General features: G+C 40.7%; 2 protein-coding genes across 6 annotated transcripts in view; both read left to right on the forward strand.

The window, feature by feature from the left end:
• The first annotated feature begins 499 nt into the window (after nucleotides 1–499).
• sqor (sulfide quinone oxidoreductase) lies at nucleotides 500–10,491 on the forward strand. 2 transcript variants are annotated; one of them, XM_029757439.1, is made up of 10 exons: nucleotides 500–843; nucleotides 4,252–4,494; nucleotides 6,300–6,470; nucleotides 6,808–6,861; nucleotides 7,217–7,417; nucleotides 7,682–7,891; nucleotides 8,268–8,451; nucleotides 9,493–9,560; nucleotides 9,689–9,867; nucleotides 10,132–10,491. In XM_029757439.1, exons 2-10 carry the CDS (start codon nucleotides 4,270–4,272, stop codon nucleotides 10,187–10,189), a joined length of 1,350 nt encoding a protein of 449 aa, XP_029613299.1. In that variant the 5' UTR covers nucleotides 500–843; nucleotides 4,252–4,269; the 3' UTR covers nucleotides 10,190–10,491. The 2 variants fall into 2 exon arrangements, with proteins under 2 accessions (XP_029613299.1, XP_029613300.1); XM_029757440.1 differs by lacking the exon at nucleotides 500–843 and adding an exon at nucleotides 1,061–1,081.
• A 2,102-nt stretch (nucleotides 10,492–12,593) lies between these two features.
• The window catches only part of ctdspl2a (CTD (carboxy-terminal domain, RNA polymerase II, polypeptide A) small phosphatase like 2a), a 19,835-nt gene continuing 5,647 nt past the window's right edge, over nucleotides 12,594–26,781 (forward strand). The window contains exons 1-7 of one of the 4 annotated variants that reach the window (XM_029757430.1): nucleotides 12,594–12,806; nucleotides 18,938–19,139; nucleotides 21,842–22,022; nucleotides 23,887–24,033; nucleotides 24,443–24,691; nucleotides 24,923–25,016; nucleotides 25,255–25,366. In XM_029757430.1, the coding sequence (XP_029613290.1) occupies nucleotides 18,939–19,139; nucleotides 21,842–22,022; nucleotides 23,887–24,033; nucleotides 24,443–24,691; nucleotides 24,923–25,016; nucleotides 25,255–25,366 (984 nt within the window). In that variant the 5' untranslated portion in view covers nucleotides 12,594–12,806; nucleotide 18,938. Of the gene's footprint in view, nucleotides 12,807–18,918; nucleotides 19,144–21,841; nucleotides 22,023–23,886; nucleotides 24,034–24,442; nucleotides 24,692–24,922; nucleotides 25,017–25,254; nucleotides 25,367–26,781 lie in introns of all 4 variants that reach the window. The other 3 variants (XM_029757429.1, XM_029757432.1, XM_029757431.1) reach the window with 3 other exon arrangements.

Consider the following 26,781-nt stretch of genomic DNA (forward strand, 5'->3'; position numbering starts at 1 on the left):
TTTAATCAATAATCATGCATTTATTTGGAAAAATACATACTCAACAAAAGTGCACAAATAGATGTTTACATCGATGGCAAAAATCTATGTGTAAATTATATTAGTCATATTCTAAGTACAAATTCAGTGAAGGCCACAGATGACATGACAAAATGCATTGTGTCAGTTATAAACAAGATATTTTCTGATATTTATAGCAGATGTTATTGCCTGTGTAGCAAAATGCATGTTTCTTACACTTCATTACAGGGGACATTTCAATGTTTATAAATTAAGCTTTTTAAATTAGATGTTGGTGACGCAATACACTTAAAAAGGTCTGAGGAACTAAAAAAATACAGGTTTAATTGAATGACCCAGCTACTGTTTGAACTGATTTGAGTCTGGGTTTTGTGAAACGAGGCCAATTTGTATTTACCGTAGCCTTAATCTAGTCCCCAGATACTTCCTCCAACTTCCGCTGTGCGCAATAGCCTGGGGGCGAGGTTACTGTAGCCTAGACTGCCCTAATTTGCTCTGCAGCGAAAAGTGGTGCGTTTGAAAACTATAGAATGTTCTCTCTTTTTCTTTTCCGTGTGACTTTACCTGGAACTTTTTTGAAACCGGCAAGATAAGGTGGTGTGGAAAGTCAAACAGAGTAAAGGCGGAAAAAAATCGTGTTCAGTACGTTTTAAAACGATGGCCATACTGAACGCGACCCAGGTCATTCTGGGTATTATGCAATCGGTGACACTCTCGACGCATGTGTTCAAAAAGATAGACCAGTTTTAATAGAAGTCTGTGGGTTGATCGCCAGCCTGCAAGGATCATATCCCGTTTTCGCAATTTCCTTCGTTAAATGAGGTAGGTTTCTGTCTTGACAAAATTGTTGGTGTTTTCAAGACAACTCGGAAATTCCGAGTTAAAATTTGCCTTCCTTTTTTTTCTTTTCTTTTTGCGGTGAGCTTCCTTTTTGTTGATTCTGATACTTTCCAAATGGGAAACTGAGTATCTTTCGACAACGAGTTTCCAAGTCGAAAATGTCAGAGTTTCCGAGTTCCGATTTTTCCTGAACGCGGCAACATGAATAGGGCTTCTCTGCGTGAGTTATAACTTGTATTTATTTATTTATTTAACTAGGCAAGTCAGAACAAAATCGTATTTACAATGACGACCTACCCCGGCCAAAGTTGGGCCCATTGGCACTACCAATTACGGCCGGTTGTGATACAGCCTGGATGGCTTTGATTGATAATAACTTCTGAGAATAGGTTGCTGTTTACTTCAAATAATTTTTCTCTACACGATTTATTTTTCAACAAAACACATAGATGTTGCCTACTATGTGGATCGGCAATGAAGTAGGTTGAATAAGTAAAATTGGTCGTGAGACAGCTACGTACTATGCGACAACACAATTTGATTTCGGGACGATATACTGTAGCCTCAATACACTAAAAGCATGGACCGACGTCTTTTGGCCTTGATTTCAACTTCCACGGAAATAGATTGTTGGTCCGAATTTGGCCCAAATGTAGAAGTCTACGTTTTTGTTCAGATTTAGTCCCGTTTCAGACCAGGCTTGATATGGCCCAGGCCAAACCATAGACACCTGATTGGGGCCCGGACCAAATCTAAACCAATCATAGATTACGTTTACATACACACTACAAATTTGATATTAAACTGATTATGACAGAAGGCCGAGAAGGGGATTAGTCATGTAAACATGCACCCTATTCTGTTTTATATTGATCGGTGTAAAGTCATAATCAACGTAAGAATGCGCCGATTAAAACGTCTAATCAGAGAACCAATTTAAGAATTATTAGGACACGTAAACAGTTTGTATTGCGGTGTATTTGATCTGAACATGTGCCAGAAGTGAGTTCGGGAAAAACAGAAAGTATGCCTCTTATAATTAGTTTTTACATTACAAACTTTGTATGTCCGAACTCAGAATCAAATAGTATTTGCAAAAATAACATGGTCACTGTGGTAGAACGTTTTTTGTTTTAATTTATTTTCTGCATTTATCAAAGTCCCATCCCACCCTTCTGATTTCAGTACAGTACACCGGCCAGTTGCACCAGTTGGGCATAAACAAGTTGGGTTTTAAATGCTAGGTCGGCGTAGATACGTCCGATTTTGGGATCAGAATTTAAACCTGTTGTACAAACCAAAAATAAGACTAGTTTTCGCTAAATCCGGTGTAAGCAATATGCGTTGATGAGATTTGTTGGTCGCTAGGCAGCGCCGGCTGTTACGGTCATCATGGCAGTAATAAACTTGGCAAGACGTGTCCTCATTACTTCGCAAATCCTACCATTATGTATTCACGTTTTCATAACCATAACTGGACAGATCAACTAATAATTATTGTCGGAATGAATATCACTGAATTACGAAAATATTGGAATAAAGTAGGCTAATGCCACTGAATGCATTTATCATATTGTTGCTTTACAGCACCATGAATGGGATAGTAGTTATCGCTCTGCTTTGAGACAAGCGTGGGGATTATCAATCAATGTATGATTTCTGTTGTCACGGAATCTCCGTTTGGATATTTGGTTACAATTAGGCTGGGAAATTGTTAGCCCACGCAAGCCTAAATTAAATAGTACCCGCAAAACACCAGTCTCAATGTCAACAGTGAAGAGGCGACTACGGGATGCTGGCCTTTTTAGGCAGAGTTGCAAAGAAAAAGCCATCTCTCAGACTGGCCAATAAAAAGAAAAGATTAACAAGGGCAGAAGAACACAGACACTGGACAGAGGAACTCTGCCGAGAAGGCCAGCATCCTGGAGTCGCCTCTTCACTGAGACTGGTGTTTTGCCTGTAATATTTAATGAAGCTGCCAGTTGAGGACTTGTGAAGCGTTTGTTTCTCAAACTAGACACTCTAATGTACTTGTCCTCTTGCTCAGTTGTGCACCGGGGCCTCCCACTCCTCTTTCTATTCTGGTTAGGGCCAGTTTGCGTTGTTCTGTGAAGGGAGTAGTACACAGCGTTGTATGAGATCTTCAGTTTCTTGGCAACTTCTCACATGGAATAGCCTTCATTTCTCAGAACAAGAAGATTGACGAGTTTCAGAAGAAAGTTCTTTGTTTCTGTCCATTTTGAGCCTGTAATCGAACCCACAAATGCTGATGCTCCAGATACTCAACTAGTCTATTGCTTCTTTATTCAGAACAACAGTTTTCAGCTGTGCTAACATAATTGCAAAAGGGTTTTCTAATGATCAATTAGCCTTTTAAAATGATAAACTTGGATTAGCTAACACAACGTGCCATTGGAACACAGGAGTGATGGTTGTTGATAGTGGGCCTCTGTACGCCTATGTAGATATTCCATTAAAAATCTGCCGTTTCCAGCTACAATAGTCATTTACAACATTAACAATGTCTACACTGTATTTCTAATCAGTTTGATGTATTTTAAATGGACAATAAATGTGCTTTTCTTTCAAAAACAAGGACATTTCTAGGTGACCCCAAACCTTTGAACGGTAGTGTACATTTACATTTTGGTCATTCAGCAGACTCTCTTATCCAGAGCGACTTAAAATCAGTGTTATTGTAGTTTAACTGGTCTGTTGGTATATTCTGAACATCATGGCTGCCATTTTTCTTTAATTTAAACTTTTGAAGAAGCTTGCATAAGAGCAATGTGCCCGATGGGAGCAATGATACATATTCTATGTTGTAATCTTCATTTGGCTCCTCTTTCCTATATTAAATGGATAAAGAAATTATTATTATGATACATTATTCTCAACGAAGTAAACATTGTATGTGGCAGTTGAAATTTGGCCAATGTCTCTAATGAGCTCTTTTTTTAACTTTCGTTTAGAACCGAAAATGTACCTATTTTTTTAACGCCCAGAAAATACGTATTTTCAACATCTGGAAAATGTACCTGATTTGTTTTTTTTATTAAAAAAAATAACGTCAAAAGTATTTTCAACATCATTTAACTTACTAGGAAAGCCTACTATCAAATAAAATAGTATTTGTCACTTGCACCGAATACAATAGGTGAAATGCTTACTTATAAGCCCTTAAACAACAATGCGGTTTTAAGAAAATAGCGTAAATATTTACTAAATAAACTGAAGTAAACCTATTATTATTTTTTTTAGAAAAGGCTTGTTTTTATGTTTGCACACTGCTCTGCTGTTCATTCCTTTGACTACACTGCCTGTCAATAATCTGTCCCTTTAAGCCTATGTAATCATTGGAACTGAATTCTGACTTTTAATACATTCTAGAGATACAGAAGGGAATACATGGCTACAGTGACAGTCATGCATCGACAGCCAGCCCTGTGGAGGCAGTGCCATAGGACTGCTGGTATAGGCATCTGTCGTCTCCACACCAGCAGCGGCAATGCCTCCTCCAAAGAGCATTACAAGGTCCTAGTGCTGGGAGGAGGAAGTGGGGGCATCGCAATGAGTGCTCGGATGAAGAGGAAGCTTGGGGCGGAAAATGTGGCCGTAGTGGAAACCAGTGAGGTATTAAAGACAGTTGTTGACTACTAAAGGGTGGCCTATTCCCTATAGCATTGGTGCTAGGGAAAGGGAAAGGGGGATACCTAGTCAGTTGTACAACTGAATGCCTTCAACTGAAATGTGTCTTCCGCATTTAACCCAACCCCTCTGAATCAGAGAGGTCTACAGTCAATCCAATGTGCCTTCAGAAAGTATTCATACCCCTTGACTTATTCCACATTTTGTTAATACAGCCTTTATTCAAAATAGATTTAAAAAATAATAATTCTGACCCATCTACACACAATTTATTGAGAATGAAATACAGTATTTATTTACACAAGTATTCACACCCTTGAGTCAATACTTTTCAGGTTACAGCTGCAAGTCTTTCTGGGTAAGTCTCTAAGAGCTTTCCACACATGGATTGTGCAACATTTGCCCATTATTCTTTTAAAAATTCTTCAAGCTCTGTCAAATTGGTTAGCATTGCTAGACAACCATTTTCAGGTCTTGCCATAGATTTTTAAGTAGATTTAAGTAAAAACTGTAACTCGGCCACTCAGGAACATTCACTGTCTTCTTGGCAAGCAACTCCAGAGTAGATTTGGCCTTGTGAAATTAGGTTATTGTCCTGCTGAAAGGTGAATTAATCTCCTAGTGTCTGGTGTGAAGCAGACTGAACCAGGTTTTCTTCTAGGCTTTTGCCTGTGCTTAGCTCCATTCCGTTTGTTTTTTATCTTGAAAAACTCCCCAGTCCCTAACAATTACAAGCATACCCATAACATGATGCAGCCACCACTACGCTTGCATATATGGAGAATGGTACTCAGTAATGTGTTGTATTGGATTTGCCCCAAACATAACAATTTGTATTAAGAACAAAATGTCAATTGCTTTGCCACATTTTTTGCAGTTTTACTTTAGTGCCTTGTTGCGAACAGGATGCATGTTTTGGAATATTTATATTTTGTACAGGCTTCCTTACTTTCACTCTGTTAATTAGGTTAGTATTGTGGAGTAACTACAATGTTGTTGATCCATCCTCTGTTTTATCCTATCACAGCCATTAAACTCTGTAACTGTTTTAAAGTCCCCATTAACTTCATGGTGAAATCCCTGAGCGGTTTCCTTCCTCTCCGGCAACTGAGTTAGGAAGGACGCCTATATCTTTGTAGTGACTGGGTGTAATGATACACCGTCCAAAGTGTAATTAATAACTTCACCGTGGTCAAAGGAATATTCAATGTCTGCTATTTATTTTATTTTTACCATCTAACAATAGGTTCCCTTCTTTGCGAGGCATCGGAAAACCTCCCTAGTCTTTGTGTTTGAAATTCACTGCTCGACTGAGGGACCTTACTGATAATTGTGTGTGGGGTACAGAGATTAGGTAGTCATTCAAAAATCATATTGAACACTATTCCATGTAACTTGTTAAGCAAAGTTTTACTCCTGAACTTATTTAGGCTTACCATAACAAAGGGGTTGAATACTTATTGACTCAAGACATTTCAGCTTTTCATTTTGTAATGAATTTGTTAAAAAAAAAAAAAAAAGCTAAACACAATTACACTTTGACATTATGGGATATTAAGTGAAGGCCAGTGACAAAAACAAATCTAAATTTAATCAATTTTTAAATTAAGGCTGTAACACAACAAAAATGTGGAAAAAGTGTGAATACTTTCTGAAGCCGCTGTAGTCCACTACTAGACCAGGGCCCACAGTGCATTTATATAGGGAATAAGGGTGCCATTTGGGAGGAACTTGTAGTCTAGTGCATGGGACAACATTATTGAGCAGCATTCTTCCATGTGTTTTTATAGATGCACTATTATCAGCCTATCTGGACGTTGGTTGGAGCTGGGGCGAAAAGTGTGGCCTCCTCTGGTCGACCTACATCCAGTGTCATACCGCCTGGAGTCAAGTGGGTGAGATCTAATGTTCAGGAGATCCACCCAGACACGAACACTGTACGCACAGACAATGGCATGGAGGTAGGAAGGTCTGTTTTTTTTTTTTTTTTTTTACTTTCCTATCGTTTATTTTGATTTAATACATGTTGATTGACTTGATCAAACGTCATTATTGGTCTTGGTATCAACGTGAGCAAGGCAAAGGTCAGTCGAGTGTTGTCGTAATCTAGTTTGCCCACCTTTCCTGGCGACGTCAGATGTTATAGAGATCCTCTTAATATGAAACGGGTCTTGATATGAAACTAACCAAATGTCAATGAAGTCAATTTCAGCTTTTACATGTCCTATCCAAGGAAGTGGGCGTACAATCATTTTCCACCCTACAACTGACTGAAACGTATTGTTTTCCCTGTAACAGATCTCCTACCAGTATCTGATAGTGGCTCTAGGTCTACAACTACACTATGAGAAGGTGATCATATTTAACTTCCTATAATATTGTTTTCGACATAAGACTTACTGTATAATAATGTAGCGACACGATTGGACAGTTACGTGTGCCTGTGTTCTGATGTTGTGTTCTGATGTTGTGTTCTGTTGTTCTGTTGTTGTGTTCTGTTGTGTTGTTATGAGTTAGTTGTTTGGCGTAGGCTATGGCCAAACAGTAGCCTGTGTGATTTCCGCTTTAATAAACCGTTCAATTAGAGAATTCATTCATCCGTTGTGGACATTCTTTCATTTGTGATATATATCGAAGTCGTTGCAATTGTACGCGTCAGTCTCTGCCAATGATACAATCTTTTGGTCTTCTTACAATGACTTTCTAGATCAAAGGTCTGCCTGAGATTGAAGATTGGGTGAAATTTAAGATTGGTTCAAACTACTCTGTGCAAACCGTGGAGAAGACTTGGAGTGCACTGCAGAACTTCAAGGAGGGCAATGCTGTATTCTCTTTCCCCAACACTCCGGTGAAGTGTGCAGGAGCACCACAGAAGATCATGTACCTGACCGATGCTTATCTCAGAAAGGTATTTTAATACTAATGATACAAAATGCATCAGATAAAGCTTTTATAAACATGTATTATGATAAATCTCTATTTTTGTCAAATATTATCTGGGTCGTGTTTATTAGTGGACATTTTTAGCAAAACATTTCGCAACGGAAGTGTTTCTTATTGGACGTGTTCAGATAATATCTTCCTGTTTCACTCCGTTCAGTCTTTTTCTTCCATTTCATACTTACTGAACACAACCCATCATAAAGTTCTTCTGATCTGATCCCTCTCGAAGACAGGAAAAAGAGCAACTGCCAACATCATGTACAACACGTCACTGCCAGTGCTGTTTGGGATCAAGAAATATGCAGATGCATTGTGGGAGATAGTGAAGAATCGCGACATCCAGGTGAATCTCAGACACAACCTCATCGAGGTCCGGGCCAACAAGCAGGAGGCCGTGTTTGAAAACCTTGATAATCCCGGAGAAACTGAAGTGTTTGAGGTAAGTTCCAGGCAGCCTGGCCCCAGATCTGTTTGTGTTATGTGACCAACTCCTATGCCTATGGTCATTATCATGTATCACAAAGACCGTAGGAGTTGGCAAGACAACACAGACATATCTGGGACCAGGCTAAGTTCCAGGTTGCTATGATGTACAAATGGAGAACACAGAATGGTAGTTCAGAGGGGTTTGTTTACACATCTGCAATAGATTATCTAAGATGACATAGAAGCTTGATGCTAAGAAACAAGCAATCCAGAATTATTCATATCGGAACATTCACTGGGCATCAACAAGACAGTCATAGTTGTATAATTTCATTTGTTTTGCTCATTTTCAGTCAATGAATCATCAATCTTTTCTTTCTTTCTGTCAGTATGAGATGCTTCATGTCACTCCTCCAATGGGACCCAACCCGGTGGTTAAAGGATCCTCATTGGCTGATGAGGGTGGCTGGCTGGACGTCAACAAAGAGACCCTTCAACATAACAGGTATCCCAACGTGTTTGGGATCGGAGACTGCACCAACCTGCCAACAGCCAAGACGGCTGCTGCGGTGGGTATGTGGTTTCAGTTCTTCTATTTTCCCACTACAAAAAATAACACACCAAAACACCAAGTTGGGGGGAAACGGCTCTTGCAAAACTTTTTTAATGGTATTTGCCTGCCCACTTGCCAGGTTGAAAAGGACCATAATTAATTATTTGCACCCTTGATAAAGATGAGTAAAAAAGACTGTGTATAAAATAAATAATTCAAATACTGAGCTATATTGTATGCTTAAAACAATTGGGGAATTATATTATTTTATACCAATACAATTGTTCAGAGAAAGAGGTTTTGTTGAACAAGTTATACATCTAAAAAAGATGGGGTTTAAAATGGTTTTACTCCAGCACCCTGCCCTGTTTTACTCCAGCACCCTGCCCTGTTTTACTCCAGCACCCTGCCCTGTTTTACTCCAGCACCCTGTCCCTGTTTTACTCCAGCACCCTGCCCCGTTTTACTCCAGCACCCTGTCCCTGTTTTACTCCAGCACCCTGTCCCTGTTTTACTCCAGCACCCTGCCCCGTTTTACTCCAGCACCCTGCCCTGTTTTACTCCAGCACCCTGCCCCGTTTTACTCCAGCACCCTGTGGAAGCAAAATACCTCCATAACATTGAAGGATATCAAGTTCCTGGAGGAAAAAAAATTGTATGGTGGAATGGTCTAAGACAGGGGTTCCCAAACTTTATCACTCGGGCTCCTCTTCCAGCATTGGGGAACAATCTCATAAAACATTTTTAGAAAAAGGCTCAGTGTTGTTATCATCATGAGGGGAGAGGGTGCTAGAGTATTGAAAACAGAGGTCCCAATCATTTTGACCCCCATCTTCCTCAGATTTTTCGTACTACTTCTCTGAACAATTGTATTGGTATAAAATAATATAATTTACCAATTGTTTTAAGCATACAAAATAGCTCAGTATTTGAGTTATTTATTTTATACAGTTTTATTTTTGCTCATTTTTATCAAGGGTGGCAATAATTATGGACCTGGCTACATGTAGTATATTTTCTATTGAGCATGGGAAAGATAACATGGTGTATGTTTTTTCCAGCTGCCCAGTCTAGTATTCTGGACAGAACAATTTCAAAAGTCTTGAAGAATGAAACGCCAGATCGGAAGGTACGTTACCTAACTAACACTAATTAAACTAAACCTAACCTCTATTTTTTTTTATTACAAATACGTTGCATATTTAGTTTTTTCATAATCTACAAGAGAACACAGTGCTAAAATACTTGTGTTTACAGTACGACGGCTACACTTCCTGCCCTTTGGTGACGAGTTACAGTACAGTCATTCTGGCTGAGTTTGACTATAGTGGGCAGCCATTGGAGACATTCCCCATTGACCAAAGCAAGGAGAGATGGACCATGTACCACATGAAAGCTAACGTGATGCCTCAGCTGTACTGGCATGGTCTTCTCAAGTAAGTAGCTGTCAAAGAGAATTCCTGGGTTGTGTTCATTAGGCACCAAAATGGAAAAACTGACTGAAACATGGAGCGTTTAACCAATAAGACACCCTTATTTTCATTTTCTGTTGCAAAAACGTTTTCAAATGTTTTCTGTCGTGTGCCCTAATAAAAAATAAACCCGTATGTAGACTAAAGTGGCAGGAAATAAATGTCTAAATGGATCTTTTTGGTGGGGAATATTAGTCTTAAATGTAAATCTGATCTTTTTCCCCCAAGGGGATTCTGGGGTGGACCAGGACCATACAGGAAAATCATGCACCTTGGGATGAAATAGAAGTTATAATCTATTAAGATGTGCAGTTCCCGACTACTACACTGGAATCATTACAATAACCACAATAACCATTACAATAACCACAATAACCATTACAATAACCACCTTCATAAAACAATTAAACAAGTCATTGACAATCAATTGAAATCTCAAAGTAAATCGATGACGAAAGTAATATTGCAGCATTCCATGACATACTATATCGTTCATTATAAACTGGGTGGTTCGAGCCCTGAATGCTGATTGGCTGAAAGCCGTGGTATATCAGACCGTATACCACGGGTATGACAAAACATTTATTTTTACTGTTCTAATTATGTTTGTAACCAGTTTATAATAGCAACAAGGCACCTCGGGGGGTTGTGGTATATGGCCAATATACCACGGCTAAGGGCTGTGTCCAGGCACTCCACGTTGCGTCGTGCTTAAGAACTGCCCTTAGCTGTGGTATATTGGCCATATACCACACCCCCTCTGGCCTTATTGCTTAAATGTTCTTCCAGGCAGGATTTGTTTCACATATAGGCCTATATTTACAAAATGTCAAAATCTGATAATGGAATGTATATCATTGAATATCTTATTATCATAAGGATAATTAGGAGAGAATTTACCAGCTTTATACTTCAATGCATTGAAATACTAATTTACAAAGCCAACATTAGATCTCTACAGCTAATATGACAATCGGCATCACATCAGTAGGCTTCTATTACATAGGATTGTCCTTCTGTCATTTCATAAAGAATATGTGCTATATTATAAAGATGTGTAATTTTAATAAATAACAAATGTCATAGTTTGTCCTTGCATTTCTTCCAGTGTTGTATTTTGCTGATAACCTATACTGAAGGGCTGCTTTGTTGTTGAACAAATACTGTAATATGACATCCTTCTCTGCTTACAATGACCATACCATACAAGGCATCCACACACACTAGTACTCTGCTTAGTAGACTATTGCTGTGTTCCTAACCAAGTGGGAATTTACCACATTACGACAGGGAACAATCCACTTGAACGGCCTTCCAGCTGGTAATTACTAGTGCGAAACTCGTCTATTATCCTGAGTTCCCACTTCTCCCACATGCTGACATCACCTACTAAGGAAATGACCTATATAACAGCAATCCAACATAAACATTATTTATAAAAAATACATCTATTGTTTTTTTAACACTAATTTGTTTACAAGCATGATAGTTTTAGTTTATGGTTTACTCAGCTTGTTGGCCATTAGCTAATCAGTGTTTTTCAGCAAGTTCAAAGCACATGAATGCATCCAACTGGTAAATTCCCACCTCCTACTACTTGGTTATGAAAGAAGCATATGGCTGCGTTTACACATTCAGCCCAAGTCTGATATTTTTCCACTAATTGGTCTTTTGACCAATCACATGAGATCTTTTAAATAGGATATTTTTCAGAGCTGATTTGATTAGTCAAAATGCCAATTACTGAAAAAAATATATACGAATTGAGCTACCTGTGTAGACGCAGCCAATGACTAAGGAAGAATGTGATCAGACTTTGCTTTCCAAAACCTTTTTTGAAAACTGCTGGACTGTTTTGGAGACACCTTTCCTACCAGTATAATGCTGGCTACCTTATGTGCACTTGCACAGGTCAAATGTATGAATTATCCAGGGTTTCTGATGAGGTAGGTTTCTAATTACAGTGGGTGCACTCGCTTTACTCCAGTGCAGCCACATGTGAATGAGAAATGAGGAAAAAATGACATTTCTTACTGCATACCTATGATGTTATTCAGTGGTTGCTTTCAGCTGTTTTCAGTGGTGGTACACTAAATTCATTGCATGTACTGTAATCCACTTGGCAGAAGATATCTACCCTACCATTACGCTTGTTTACACTGAACTGCACTGGGGTACTAAACATGGTTACGTTAAGACACCATTGAGCTGGAGCGAGATATGGGTCGGAAAACACCTCAATGTAGGGATGGGATATGCCACTGTACTCAATGTTACCTTCATCCACACTGCTCCGTTGAGAAGATTTGAAATACTGCTAGTTTTTCCAGAAAATTACCCTTTTCTTCCTCATGCTAGCTAGCAATAGCCACAGCAGCCATTATGGAATGGCGTGACACATTGAACAACAAAGGAGCTGATTGGCTGACGCTGCCATTCCAAAGTGGCTACTGCTATCTAGCATGAGGATGAAAAGTGCAGTTTTACAGGAAAAACGATTAATTATTTCAATCTGCTCAACATATCAGTGTGGATAAAGGTAAAATGTGGAATACAGTGTCATATCCCATCCTTGCAATTTGAGGCATGTTTTCTGAAATATAACGTTCTGACCCCAGTGCAGTATTGTGTAAACAAAGGGTAATTGTAGGGTCGGCGTCTTCTGGCAATGTAATCCACATTCCTAGACATCACACTAGTAGCGCTATATATTCAGTGTAGTTAAATCCAATGCATCCAGTGTGTTTGTGATGAGGCGGGAAATGGCGTCCACAGAGCCAGTCGGTGGTATGTGGTCCTAAACACAGCTGACAGACAGACCGCTCTCTCTGTGGCCGCACAGTTGCGGCTACCAGTGGACAGGCCAGCGGCGAGTTTTAGTTACGAGTTTCTTGGCTCCATCGGTAAGTAACGTTTATTGGTTATGGCTGTGTCAACATGTTTTTTTTTTTTTTTTATTCAAACGACTGCCATATCACCAGTTAGCTGTGAGATAGCTAGCTAAATGGCCAACTTGGTGTAGCTAATGTTAGTTATAAGCCCAGCTAATTGGTTATCAAAGGATGTAACTATCTAGCGACATGTTTTGCAATAATAGTTGTCAGCCATATGTTTTATTTCATAGCTTAACGGTATCTTTCCATGTTCCTTGTTTGGTGGCAATCGTGAAATCAACATTGCTAGCTAGCTAGCTAATATTAGCTGGCTAACTTTAGCTAACTAGCTCTGTAACGTAACGTAGTTAGCTAACGTTAGTTCGATAGCCAGACAGCTATTCTCGTGTTACTTTTGTTATTGTTATCTAGTCCATATTTCTTTGGCTAACTATATACTATCTAGTTATGTCGTGAACAGCTAACTAGATCGTTTATAACGTCCGTAATTAAATAATTAGTTAGCTAGCTAGCGGTTACATAACACAACTAGCTAGCTAATACAAGGCTCATGCTTCTGTGCTGTTTACTGTCTTGTACTTTTACTAGCAAATGCTAGATAAAACAAATATATTGGGCTAGTTAACGTTAAAAAAAAAAATTCTTCTGGCGTGTGTCAAGGAATTATCTTTTTTTTTTTTCTTACTAAGTTAGGTAGCTAGTGAGGCCTCTCCCACTAATAGCAGCTAGGTAGCCAAGTTAGCCAACAACTTTAGCTACCTAACCAAGTTAGCAGAACGAACACCGCCCACTTCTCGCAGTTGGTAACTGTTCATAAAATGGATCATAACTCCATAGGTACTGTAGTATATTAGATACCACTCTGTATTGTTTTTTTTATTTTATTTTTTTGGTGCACGATGGGTAGTTATCTATGTCCTATTAACGAGCTGAATTTAAATCAGATTTTTTAATTGTTTTAAATGATCATAATAGAAATTCATATTTTTCAGTATCCACATAATGTAAGGGAGTGTCAAACTGATTCCACAGGTTGCCCTAGACAACCAAATGAGGGAATTTCCTTGTTATTTAGTGACCTTTAATTTATCAATCAAGTACAAGAGAGGAGCGCCGTTGAATGAGTTTGACATGTAACATAATGGAAGTTGTTCTACACATCGGTTTTTCACTAGTTACCACAGCCACAAACTCAATTGGCTATATCTGGGGAAAAAATATTTATGAAAAATAAACATTTTGCTTCTGTCTTAATTTAACAAAACATGACTTTGTCCACCCCTGAGTGTATTAAAGTTAAAATGTGTTTTTAAATAGTCATAGCAATAACTTTATGTTAGATAAAAATCAGTTTTTTTTAAAACCTTAACCCAAATTGGTTTAAGAGAAATTCTAGAAGTAGGCGTCTAGTCAAAGCAGCAAATGCCTTCACATAGAGGGTAACAGCCGCCAGTGGCGTAGCCCAAGGGCCAACATTACATTACATTTACGTTTTAGTCATTTAGCAGACGCTCTTATCCAGAGCTACTTACAGTAGTGAATGCATACATTTCATACATTTGTACTGGTCCCCCGTGGGAATTGAACCCACAACCCTGGCGTTGCACACACCATGCTTGCATTGCAAACACCATGCTCTACCAACTGAGCCACAGGGAAGGCTATACAGTAGCTATGCTACCTTATACACCATGCTCTACCAACTGAGCCACAGGGAAGGCTATACAGTAGCTATGCTACCTTATACACCATGCTCTACCAACTGAGCCACAGGGAAGGCTATACAGTAGCTATGCTACCTTATACACCATGCTCTACCAACTGAGCCACAGGGAAGGCTATACAGTAGCTACGCTACCTTATACACCATGCTCTACCAACTGAGCCACAGGGAAGGCTATACAGTAGCTATGCTACCTTATACACCATGCTCTACCAACTGGGCCACAGGGAAGGCTATACAGTAGCTACGCTACCTTATACACCATGCTCTACCAACAGGGAAGGCTATACAGTAGCTACGCTACCTTATACACCATGCTCTACCAACTGAGCCACAGGGAAGGCTATACAGTAGCTACGCTACCTTATACACCATGCTCTACCAACAGGGAAGGCTCAGATGGCGATATTGAGTCGTATCATCTTACCGTCTATGAAGCCGGCAATACATTCGTATCCCTCATAGACCGGTTCGTACCAAAAACTAGAGGTCGACCGATTATGATTTTTCAATACCGATTTATTGGAGGACCCCCCCCCCCCCCAAAAAAGCCGATACCGGTTAATTGGCCGATTTTTATATGTTTGTATTAATGACAATTACAACAATACTGAATTAACACTTTTATTTTAACTTGTAATGTAATACATAAATTAAATCTATTTAGTCTCAAATAAATAATGAAATATGTTCAATGTGGTTTAAATAATGCAAAAACAGTGTTGGAGAAGAAAGTAAAAGTGCAATATGTGCCATGTAAAAAAGATAACGTTTAAGTTCCTTGCTCAGAACATGAGAACATATGAAAGCTGGTGGTTCCTTTTAACATGAGTCTTCAATATTCCCAGTTAAGAAGTTTTATGCTGTAGTTATTATAGGACTATTTCTCTCGCTACCATTTGTATTTCATATACCTTTGACTATTGGTTGTTCTTATAGGCACTATAGTATTGCCAGCCTAATATTGGGAGTTGATAGGCTTGAAGTCATAAACAGCGCTGTGCTTCAAGCATTGCGAAAAGCTGCTGGCAAACGGAGGAAAGTGTTTGAATGAATGCTTACGAGCCTGCTGCTGCGTACCGCTGCTCAGTCATACTGCTCTATCAAATATCAAATCATAGACTTAATTATAATATAACAAACACAGAAATACGAGCCTTAGGTCATTAATATGGTCAAATCCAGAAACTATCATTTTGAAAACAAAACGTTTATTCTTTCAGTGAAATACAGAACCGTTTTGTGTTTTATCGAACGGGTGGCAACCCTAAGTCTAAATATTGCTGTTACATTGCACAACCTTCAATGTTATATCATAATTATGTAAAATTCTGGCAAATTAATTACGGTCTTTGTTAGGAAGAAATGGCCTTCACACAGTTTGCAACGTGCCAGAGGACCCAAACTGCTGCATATACCCTGACTCTGCTTACACTGAACGCAAGAGAAGTGACCACACAATTTCAGGCACCGCATTGATTATATGCAACGCAGGACAAGCTAGTTAAACTAGTAATATCATCAACCATGTGTAGTTAACTAGTGATTATGTTAAGATTGATTGCTGGTTTTTTATAAGATAAGTTTAATGCTAGCTAGCAACTTACCATGGCTCCTTGCTGTCTGCACTGGCGTAACAGGTGGTCAGCCTGCCACGCAGTCTCCTCGTGGAGTGCAATATAATCGGCATCCAAAAATGCAGATTACCGATTGTTATGAAAACGTCAAATCGGCCCTAATTAATCGGCCCGATTAATCGGTCGACCACTAACAAAAAAAAACATTCTCCGTCAGGCTGCACAGTCTTCGATTTCCTCCTCAACTTGACCTTTAGGGGACTGGGATTACATTTTATATATAAATAAACAAAACACGCATCACAATGAGAGACTTAAGACAGCAACACAACATGGTAGCAGCACAAAACATGGTACAAACATTAATGGCGATAAGGTGGTGAAAAAGTTTACTTTGCTTATCGAAACACCATTTTCCACCACCATGCTAGTGGCTAAATGCTAATCTCGGAAGTTGTTTATCGCTTTCAGCCGATCAGGTTGAAACAAGCACCTCTCTACTCATTTGTAGATATAATACTTTTTGGGATATAAATGTCAAGTATTGTTAGGGCTATATATTTTTTTTACATTTTATTATTTATTATGAAAAAAATGAATTGTGGCTGTGAAGCTCTGAGAGAGCTACGTGGCACCTCACTGGTTTCCTGTGAAATATCACATTTACATAAATATTCAGACCCTTTACTCAGTACTTTATTGTGGCGCCTTTGGCAGCGATTACAGCATCAAGTCTTCTTGGATATGACCCTACAAGCTTGGCACACCAGTATTTGGGGAGTGTCTCCCAGGTCTCTCCAGCGATGTTTGACCGGGTTCTAGTCTGGGCTCTGGGTGGGACACTCAGGACATTCAGAGACTTGTCACGAAGCCACTCCAGCGTTGTCTTGGCTGTGTGCTTAGGGTCGTTGTCCTGTTGGAAGGTGAACCTCCGCCCCAGTCTGAGGTCCTGAGCGCTCTGGAGCAGGTTTTCATCAAGGATCTCTCTGTACTTTGCTCCGTTCATCTTTCCCTCGATCCTTGCTTGTCTCCCAGTCCCTGCCTCGACACAATCCTGTCTCAGAGCTCTACAGACAATTCCTTCAACCTCGTGGCTTGGTTTTTGCTCTGACATGCACTGTTAACTGTGGGACCTTATATAGACAGGTGTGCCTTTCCAAACCAAGTTGTAAAAACATCTCAAGGATGATCAATGGAAACAGGATGCACCTGAGCTCAATTTTGAGTCTCATAGCAAAGGGTCTGAATACTAAATAAGGTATTCCGTTTTTTTATTTTTAATACATTTACATTTACATTTTAGTCATTTAGCAGACGTTCTTATCCAGAGCGACTTACAGTAGTGAATGCGTACATTTCATAAAAAGAATTTCTCCGTACTGGTCCCCCGTGGGAATCGAACCCACAACCCTGGCGTTGCAAACGCCATGCTCTACCAACTGAGCCACACGGGACCAACATTTGCAAGAGTTTAAAAAAAACAACAAAAAAAAACGTTTTTTTGCTTCATCATTATGTGGCATTGTGTGTTTAGATTGCTGAGGAATTGTTTTTATTTAATTCACTTTAGAATACGGCTGTAATGTAACAAAGTGGAAAAAGTCAAGGGGTCTGAATATTTTCCCAAGGCTCTGTAGCTACATAGCACCTCACTGGTTTCCTGTATTGTGGCTCTGAGATATATACTGCATGACCAAAAGTATGTGGACACCTGCTCGTTGAACATCTCAATCCAAAATCATGGGCATTCATATGGAGTTGGTTCCCTCTTTGCTGCTATAACAGCCTCCACTCTTCTGGGAAGGCTTTCCACTAGATGTTGGAACATTGCTGTGGGGACTTGCTTCCATTCAGCCACAAGAGCATTAGTGAGGTCGGGGACTGATGTTGGGTAATTAGGCCTGGCTGGCAGTCAGCGTTTTAATTCATCCCAAAGGTGTTTGATGGGGTTGAGGTCAGGGCTCTGTGCAGGCCAGTCAAGTTCTTCCACACCGATCTCGACAAACCATTCCTGGTTTTGGGGCTTCCCAAAACTGTTGCCACAAAGTTGGAAGCACAGAACTGACTAGAATGTCATTGTATGCATTCGGGCATCCCCTGGCATCTGTCAAGCCCAGATTTGTCCATCGTACTGACAGATACTGAAACGTGATTCACCACTCCAGAGAACATGTTTCCACTGCTCCAGAGTCCAATGGTGTCAAGCTTTACCCCGCTCCAGCCGACGGGTGTAATTCTGCATGGTGATCTTATGCTTGTGTGCGGCTGCTCGGCCATGGAAACACATTTCATGAAGCTCCCGATGAACAGTTATTGTGCTGACGTTGCTTCCAGAGGCAGTTTGGAACTCGGTAGTGGAGTGTTGCAACCGAGGACAGACGATTTTTACACTCTTCATCACTTGGCAGACCCGTTCTGTGAGCTTGTGTGGCCCTACCACTTTGCGGCTGAGCCGTTGTTGCTCTTAGACATTTCCAATAACAGCTCTTACAGTTGACCGGGGGCAGCTCTAGCATGGCAGAAATTTGACAAACTGACTGGTTAGAAATGTGTCATCCAATGACGGTCACTGAGCTCTTCAGTAATGACAGTTCTACTGCCAGTGTTTGTCTATGGAGATTGCATGGCTGTGTGCTCGATTTTATACACCTGTGGCTGAAATAGCCGAATCCACTAATTTTAAGGGGTGTCCACATACTTTTGTGTGTGTGTGTATATATAGTGTCGCTACATGGCATCTCACTGGTTTCCTGTGTTCCCTCTTTGTGTTGTACCTGTAATCTATATATTTCCCTGCCTGCTTGCCGTGCTGCCACACCAGTCTTCCATGTAACGTGTAGGATGATGAGGCTGAGAGTACGGAAGGCTTCTCAGCAGCCCAAACCCAGCCCCGGCCGTCCAGCCTCAGAACCCCGCCCAGCCCAGGCCAAGAGGAAACACTGCGAGGTGGAGTCCCCGTCCAGGAGAGGCCTCAGGATGCAGAAGAATGAGACCGGCCTGTTCTCCACCATCAAGAAGTTCATCAGGGGAAATGCTGTCAAGGTGGGTGATCCATCTTCATGTAACTGGCCCGGTACCCCCTCTGCAAACGTCAGTGTTTGGGCCAAGGGGAAGGGGTAAGGAGGAGTGAATACAGACCTGCTAATGGTGGCAACCACCTGAGTGCTCTCATTCACAATTCTAAGCAGGACATGGAGATAAATATCAATTTGTAGCTTTGCCGGAGCCCTTTTTCTGTGCTGCTTCTGGCTGTTCAGCAGTTTAACATTGAAAGATAAAGCAATGCTCTCCTGCCAGGTATATTGTCCTTCTCTCTTCTCATTTGGAGCACTTTTTACTTAGGGGAAGTGTCCCCATTTTAAACCCACATCCATCTTTGTGTAAACCCCCCCCCCCCCCCCCCCCCCCCCCCCAAAATACCACAAAACAATCCTGCTGTTTTTCTTAAATGTTTCAACCAATTCATCTGGTTATATCCATAAATGTGTTATTCTAAGACAATCGGATGTTTCATTTAAGTTATTGACAATTATGTGTAAGTTGCTACTGGTGGGCAATTTAAAAGCTGGATAAACCAAACTTTGGTGTGGAGGTGATTGAGAAACACCATTTTTTTCCAGTTATTTCTAGTAACATCTCAGATAAGTGATCATACTTCATGTAATATTTTTTAGAGATTTTAATGTGTTGATATATTCACACTACGTGGATGTTAATGACTATTTCTTGCTAATTGAAAATGTTTTTTTCCCCCCATGCTAACACGTCAGTCAAATCAAAAAGCAACACAACTTGGTGAACCATAACAAGATAAATCTCACCCCTTCACAGCTGACATTTGTCAATGCATTTAGTCTTTATTTTACTGTTAAATGAACCTAGCATTGTTATGTGATTTTTAATGCGTTTAGCATGTGATGGGCTTAAAGCAGGGGTGTTAAAGTCACTCCATGGAGGGGCTAGTGTCTGCAGGTTTTAGTTGTTTTCCTTTCAATGAAGATGTAGACAACCAGATGTGTGGGGGGAGTTCCTTACTATTTAGTGACCTTAATTCATCAATCAAGTACAAGGGAGGTGCGAAAAACCTGCAGGCACTCGGTCCTTCCTGGAGAGAGTTTGACACCTTTGACTAAAAGGGTACAGTAGCTCATGAAGTAGCCACTCTATACAGAATGGAAAGAGTATTGATCAATACTAACTTAACATAATATTGTACTCTAGTGTATATTTATACCCCAAACCATTGTTTTCCAAATATTTTGACTGAACTTTGATATTTGTCTTTTTTAACATAAGTAATGTTTCTTATTAAGCCCAGTTTGCATTGAAATGCATTGGGATAGTATGTTGATATCCCTAATATTCAATTAACCTGATTTTATAAATGTTTTTTTTCTTCAGATTTATGTTGATTTTTAAAATACTCAAACTGCAGTTATGCATCTTGCCATGGTGCCTTTACCAAGACTAGGAACAATTATAAACCTCTGTACTCTCTCCGAGATGTTTGGAGTGGACAGGAAGTCAATCACATCAGGGTTGAGGGGTATCGGGGATAGAACATCTGCAAGTACTGAACAAAAACAAATGAGAGACAAGATGGCTATTGGGTGACTACTCATGCACTTTTATGTGGGGGCGTTGTCCTGTTGTTGTCCTTCATTCATCCAGGAGATTCTGTTTTTTTGGGGGGTCCACAACCTTTTATACACAGCAGAGAGGGAGATTTGAAACTCTTCAGACTGGCTTTAGGAAGACAGTAGAGAGGGAGATTTGAAACGGTCTTCAGACAGGCTTTAGGAAGACAGTAGAGAGGGAGATTTTAAACTCTTTAGACAGGCTTTAGGAAGACAGCAGAGAGGGAGATTTGAAACGGTCTTCAGACAGGCTTTAGGAAGACAGCAGAGAGGGAGATTTTAAACTCTTCAGACAGGCTTTAGGAAGACAGTAGAGAGGGAGATTTTAAACTCTTCAGACAGGCTTTAGGAAGACAGTAGAGAGGGAGATTTTAAACTCTTTAGACAGGCTTTAGGAAGACAGCAGAGAGGGAGATTTGAAACGGTCTTCAGACAGGCTTTAGGAAGACAGCAGAGAGGGAGAATTTAAACTCTTCAGACAGGCTTTAGGAAGACAGCAGAGAGGGAGATTTTAAACTCTTCAGACAGGCTTTAGGAAAATGTTAATTAAGAGTTATGGTCTTTGTTGCGTGGCTTCTTATCCAGAGAGCCGGTGTGGTTGCAGGGTTGTGTTCTAACCAAGCAGTAACGCTTATTCAACTAATCATGTCTTGATTTGAAGCCTTTGATTAGTCAAATCAGGTGTGTACTGGTTGGTATTGACAAAAGCCTTGTCCCACATTGATCTCTGCTGATTGGGCTGGACACCCCCTGTTATGAGGCTTCCATGATGAATAGCAATGATCACATGATTTTTCACTTTAGGGGAGATTATTATATTTGTAAGAGCTGGGCTTATTGTGAACACCCTTGGGCTTAAATAGAACCCTCGGTACCCATTAAGACCACACTGGATTTTTCACACATTTTATAAAATATTTTTCTCTTGCATAAAAAAAAAAAAAAAAACATGAAATCAGAACATTTCACATGAGCTGAATCTCTACCCTTCTTCTTCTTCTCTCCCAGGTAGAGCAGGACATCCCATCTCATCCCTCCCTTCTTCTTCTTCTCTCCCAGGTAGAGCAGGACATCCCATCTCATCCCTCCCTTCTTCTTCTCTCCCAGGTAGAGCAGGACATCCCATCTCATCCCTCCCTTCTTCTTCTCTCCCAGGTAGAGCAGGACATCCCAGCTAAGAGGAGTCGTATTGATTGTAAAGTGGACAGCAGCAACCTGATCACGTCTTCTCCTCACCCACCAACCAAAGCCATCGCCAGGGGCTGCAGGAGAGGTGCTAACAAACCTGGTGAGTTAGAGAGTCCAGACATGACACAGGGTAATCTGTCATTTACATTATAATAATAATAATAATAATAATAATAATAATAATAATAATAATAATAATAATAATAATAAGAGTGTGGAGGAATAGGGGGCGTCATTTATAGTTCTGCTTGATGACGTCAAATTGTAGCAACACCCTCTTTGTGCACATCTGGAAACGTTGCAGCAAGTCAGTTATGAATATTTATGTATTCCGAATGTCTTGTTTTACCATAAATATCTCTGTAGTGTTCATTTTTTAAATTTTTTTATTATCATGTCAGTCCTAAGTAGTGTAAGTTCTATGGACTACGTGGGACGGTAGGTCCCACCTGCGGGACACAGCCAGTGAAATATCAGGGCGGCAAATTCAAAACAACAAAATGTCATAATTCAACTTTCTCAAACATACAACTATTGTACAGCATTTTAAAGATACACTTCTCCTTGATGTAACCACATTGTCCGATTTCAAAAAGGCTTTACAGCGAAAGCAAAATATTAGATTGTTAGAGTACATAGACAAAAATAATCACACAGCCATTTTCCAAGCAAGGACATGTCAATAAAACCCAAAACACAGCTAAATGAAGCACTAACCTTTGACGATCTTCATCAGATGACACTCCTAGGACATTGTTACACAATACATGTATGTTTTGTTCGATAAAGTTCATATTTAGATCCAAAAACAGCATTTTACATTGGCGCGTGATGTTCAGAAAATGTATTCCCACCAAAACGTCCGGTGAATAAGCACATCAATTTACAAAAATACTCATCATAAACGTTGACAAAATATATAACAATTATTTAAAGAATTATAGATAGACTACCCCTGGATGCAACCGCTGTGTCAGATTTTAAAATAGCTTTACGGAGAAAGCACATTTTTCAATATTCTGAGTACATAGCTCAGCCATCACGGTGAGCTATTCAGACACCCACCAAGTTCGGGGTCACCTAAACTCAGAATTAGTATTATAAATATTCTCTTACCTTTGCTGATCTTCGTCAGAATGCACTCCCAGGACTGCTACTTCCACAAGAAATGTTGTTTTTGTTCCAAATAATCCATATTTATGTCCAAATACCTCCATTTTGTTTGTGCGTACAGAGCACTATCCAAAGGCATAACGCGTGAGCGTGGTACCAGAGACAAAGTCAAAATGTTCCATTACCGTACTTAGAAGCATGTCAAACGCTGTTTAAAATCAATCTTTATGGCCTCCCTGTGGCTCAGTTGGTAGAGCATGGTGTTTGCAATGGCGTCTGCAGCGTCTGCTAAATGACTAAAATGTAAATGTATTTTTAACGTAAAATTGCGATAATATTCCAACCGGACAATAGCATATTCATTCAAGAAGAAAAAGAAGGAACGGCGCGCTCGCGGGACCGCGCATATCCAATCCCTTTGTCTCCAGGCAGTCCACTCAGTGACTGAGCTCCTATTATCTGCCCAGTGACAGGAGAATGCTCAAACCACTTTCCGAAGGCTTTAGAGAGCCAATGGAAGCCTTAGGAAGTGCAACGTCACCCCACAGAAACTGTAGTTTCGATAGAGAATCAAAAGAACTACAATTCTCAGACTTTCCACTTCCTGGTTGTATTTTTCTCACGTTTTTGCCTGCCATATGAGTTCTGTTATACACAGACACCATTCAAACAGTTTTAGAAACTTCAGAGTGTTTTCTATCCAAATCTACTAATAATATGCATATTCTAGTTTCTGGGCCAGAGTAGTAACCAGTTTAATTTGGGTACGTTTTTCATCCGGCCGTGAAAATACTGCCCCCTACACCTCCTCAACAGGATAACAGTTGAAATAAGTGACTACTTTCTCTCAGAACCAATGACGTTGAACAGTAAGCCACTGAAGCCCAACGGTAAACTGGAGGTCCCAGTGGAGGCAGCGAGCAGCCCGCCTCGCACCACTCTCCTGGGGACCATCTTCTCTCCTGTCTTCAACTTCTTCTCTCCTGCTACCAAGACAGGTAACACAATCTGCCGCCAGTGTTTTATCATTTGTCTTTTTTTTAATAAATTTTTTTTTAAACTATCCTAAAGAAAATCGGTTATTTAACCTTGTGTTCCGTGGTTGAATCTGAAATGTATTTTTCCTTGATTTGTCACGTCCTCTTCTCGCCTCCCTATGAAGACGTCAGAGAGAGGAGAGGAGAGCATTGGACAGAAGATCCGAGGAGAAGATCTTGTCCAATGGGCTCTTCTCTTCCCTCTGTCATTTTGAGAAGGAGAGGAGAGGACGCCACGAATGGAGGACAAAAAACATCGGAGACTCACACAAAATAAGATTCAAGGAAAACTCTTTTTTTTTTAAACTTTTTTTTCTCTTTTTTTTTGAGATTCACTCAATTTCTCTCCTGTGTTCCCTTCTGTATCCAGCTACTCCCGAGTCTGGCTCCCCCGGGCAGGCGCCGGAGGCTGAGGAGATCATGAAGCAGCTGGAGAAGGAGACAGTGGTGGTGGTGGTGGAGGAGATGCCCACCAGTACCCCAGCATCTACAGAGGGCATCGTCCTGTCCTCTGTTACCCCAGCTCCGTTAGCACCGCCACCACAACAGCCACCTCTGGCTACCCCAGAGCCACCCGTCGAAGAAGGGGAGATGGTTACAGATATGCCCCCTCTAACAGGTAACTGTGACATTGGTTGCTCTTAGGTTATGCTATGGGTCAATTTAGAACTTGCGAGGGAGACTTGTAGATTGTGTGATTATGGAATATGGTGGATTTCTTTTTTTTTTACTTGCTGTGTTTTATATCATGATGAATTCGCTGGGGGAAAAAGTACATGTGAATAAATAAAAGGTGAATTTCTGTATTTAAAAAAAAAAATGTTTGAATGTGCCGTTGTCCCTGAATTAGCTCCGGGTTGCATCCCAGTCAGCTGTTACCCCCACGCCCCTCCCACGGCCCCTGCAGAGGGCACCTACGAGGAAGACTGGGAAGTCTTTGATCCGTGAGTACTGCTTCGTTCATTTGATCAAACTCACCAACCAAACACAGTTTTAAGTGCCTCTCTCTTTAAATAATACGTAGTAGAAAGAGCTCAGCAGTTTGGGCAAAAAATGTTATTCCATTTTAAACAGACCAAACCCCATCTCTTATCACACCATTTAACTTACTTAGTAATAGTGCGCAAGGACCAACTACTTGGACCAACTAAGATATCTGTGCCTGCTCTGTTTTTTTTTCAGGTACTTCTTCATCAAGCACGTGCCTCCGTTGACAGAGGAGCAGATAGCCAGGAAACCAGCACTGCCTCTTAAAACACGCAGCACACCAGAGTTCTCCCTGGTTCTAGATCTGGTGAGATTACAGTCCCCATATGTTCTCCCTGGTTCTAGATCTGGTGAGATTACAGTCCCCATATGTTCTCCCTGGTTCTAGATCTGGTGAGATTATAGTCCCCATATGTTCTCCCTGGTTCTAGATCTGGTGAGATTATAGTCCCCATATGTTCTCCCTGGTTCTAGATCTGGTGAGATTACAGTCCCCATATGTTCTCCCTGGTTCTAGATCTGGTGAGATTACAGTCCCCATATGTTCTCCCTGGTTCTAGATCTGGTGAGATTACAGTCCCCATATGTTCTCCCTGGTTCTAGATCTGGTGAGATTACAGTCCCCATATGTTCTCCCTGGTTCTAGATCTGGTGAGATTACAGTCCCCATATGTTCTCCCTGGTTCTAGATCGGGTGAGATTACAGTCCCCATATGTTCTCCCTGGTTCTAGATCGGGTGAGATTACAGTCCCCATATGTTCTCCCTGGTTCTAGATCGGGTGAGATTACAGTCCCCATATGTTCTCCCTGGTTCTAGATCGGGTGAGATTACAGTCCCCATATGTTCTCCCTGGTTCTAGATCGGGTGAGATTACAGTCCCCATATGTTCTCCCTGGTTCTAGATCGGGTGAGATTACAGTCCCCATATGTTCTCCCTGGTTCTAGATCTGGTGAGATTACAGTCCCCATATGTTCTCCCTGGTTCTAGATCTGGTGAGATTACAGTCCCCATATGTTCTCCCTGGTTCTAGATCTGGTGAGATTACAGTCCCCATATGTTCTCCCTGGTTCTAGATCTGGTGAGATTATAGTCCCCATATGTTCTCCCTGGTTCTAGATCTGGTGAGATTACAGTCCCCATATGTTCTCCCTGGTTCTAGATCTGGTGAGATTATAGTCCCCATATGTTCTCCCTGGTTCTAGATCTGGTGAGATTACAGTCCCCATATGTTCTCCCTGGTTCTAGATCTGGTGAGATTACAGTCCCCATATGTTCTCCCTGGTTCTAGATCTGGTGAGATTACAGTCCCCATATGTTCTCCCTGGTTCTAGATCTGGTGAGATTATAGTCCCCATATGTTCTCCCTGGTTCTAGATCTGGTGAGATTACAGTCCCCATATGTTCTCCCTGGTTCTAGATCTGGTGAGATTATAGTCCCCATATGTTCTCCCTGGTTCTAGATCTGGTGAGATTACAGTCCCCATATGTTCCTGAACAACCGAGTGCCATCAACATATTTCTTTATTTTTTTTCTGGGGGGGGGGTTACCTGGGGGGGGTTACCTGGGGGGGTTACCTGTAGTCGGGGGGGGGGGGGGGGGTTACCCGGGGGGGGTTACCTGTAGTCGTCTTGAATGTCCAGACCCAAGATGCATTTTGAGTCTACGATATCTACAGAATGTTTTAAAATGTGTTCATTTATTTTGTTCAAAACACTCTC

The sequence above is a fragment of the Salmo trutta genome, chromosome 7 (assembly GCF_901001165.1).
Source record: "Salmo trutta chromosome 7, fSalTru1.1, whole genome shotgun sequence".
NCBI classification, from domain to species: Eukaryota; Metazoa; Chordata; class Actinopteri; order Salmoniformes; family Salmonidae; genus Salmo; species Salmo trutta.

Coding starts and splice junctions, on each gene's coding strand:
- sqor (XM_029757439.1), top strand. CDS start 4,270: ATGGCTACAGTGACAGTCATGCATCGACAGCCAGCCCTGTGGAGGCAG. Junction 8,452..9,492: donor CAAGACGGCTGCTGCGGTGG/GTATGTGGTTTC, acceptor TGTTTTTTCCAG/CTGCCCAGTCTAGTATTCTG. Junction 9,561..9,688: donor ATGAAACGCCAGATCGGAAG/GTACGTTACCTA, acceptor TTGTGTTTACAG/TACGACGGCTACACTTCCTG.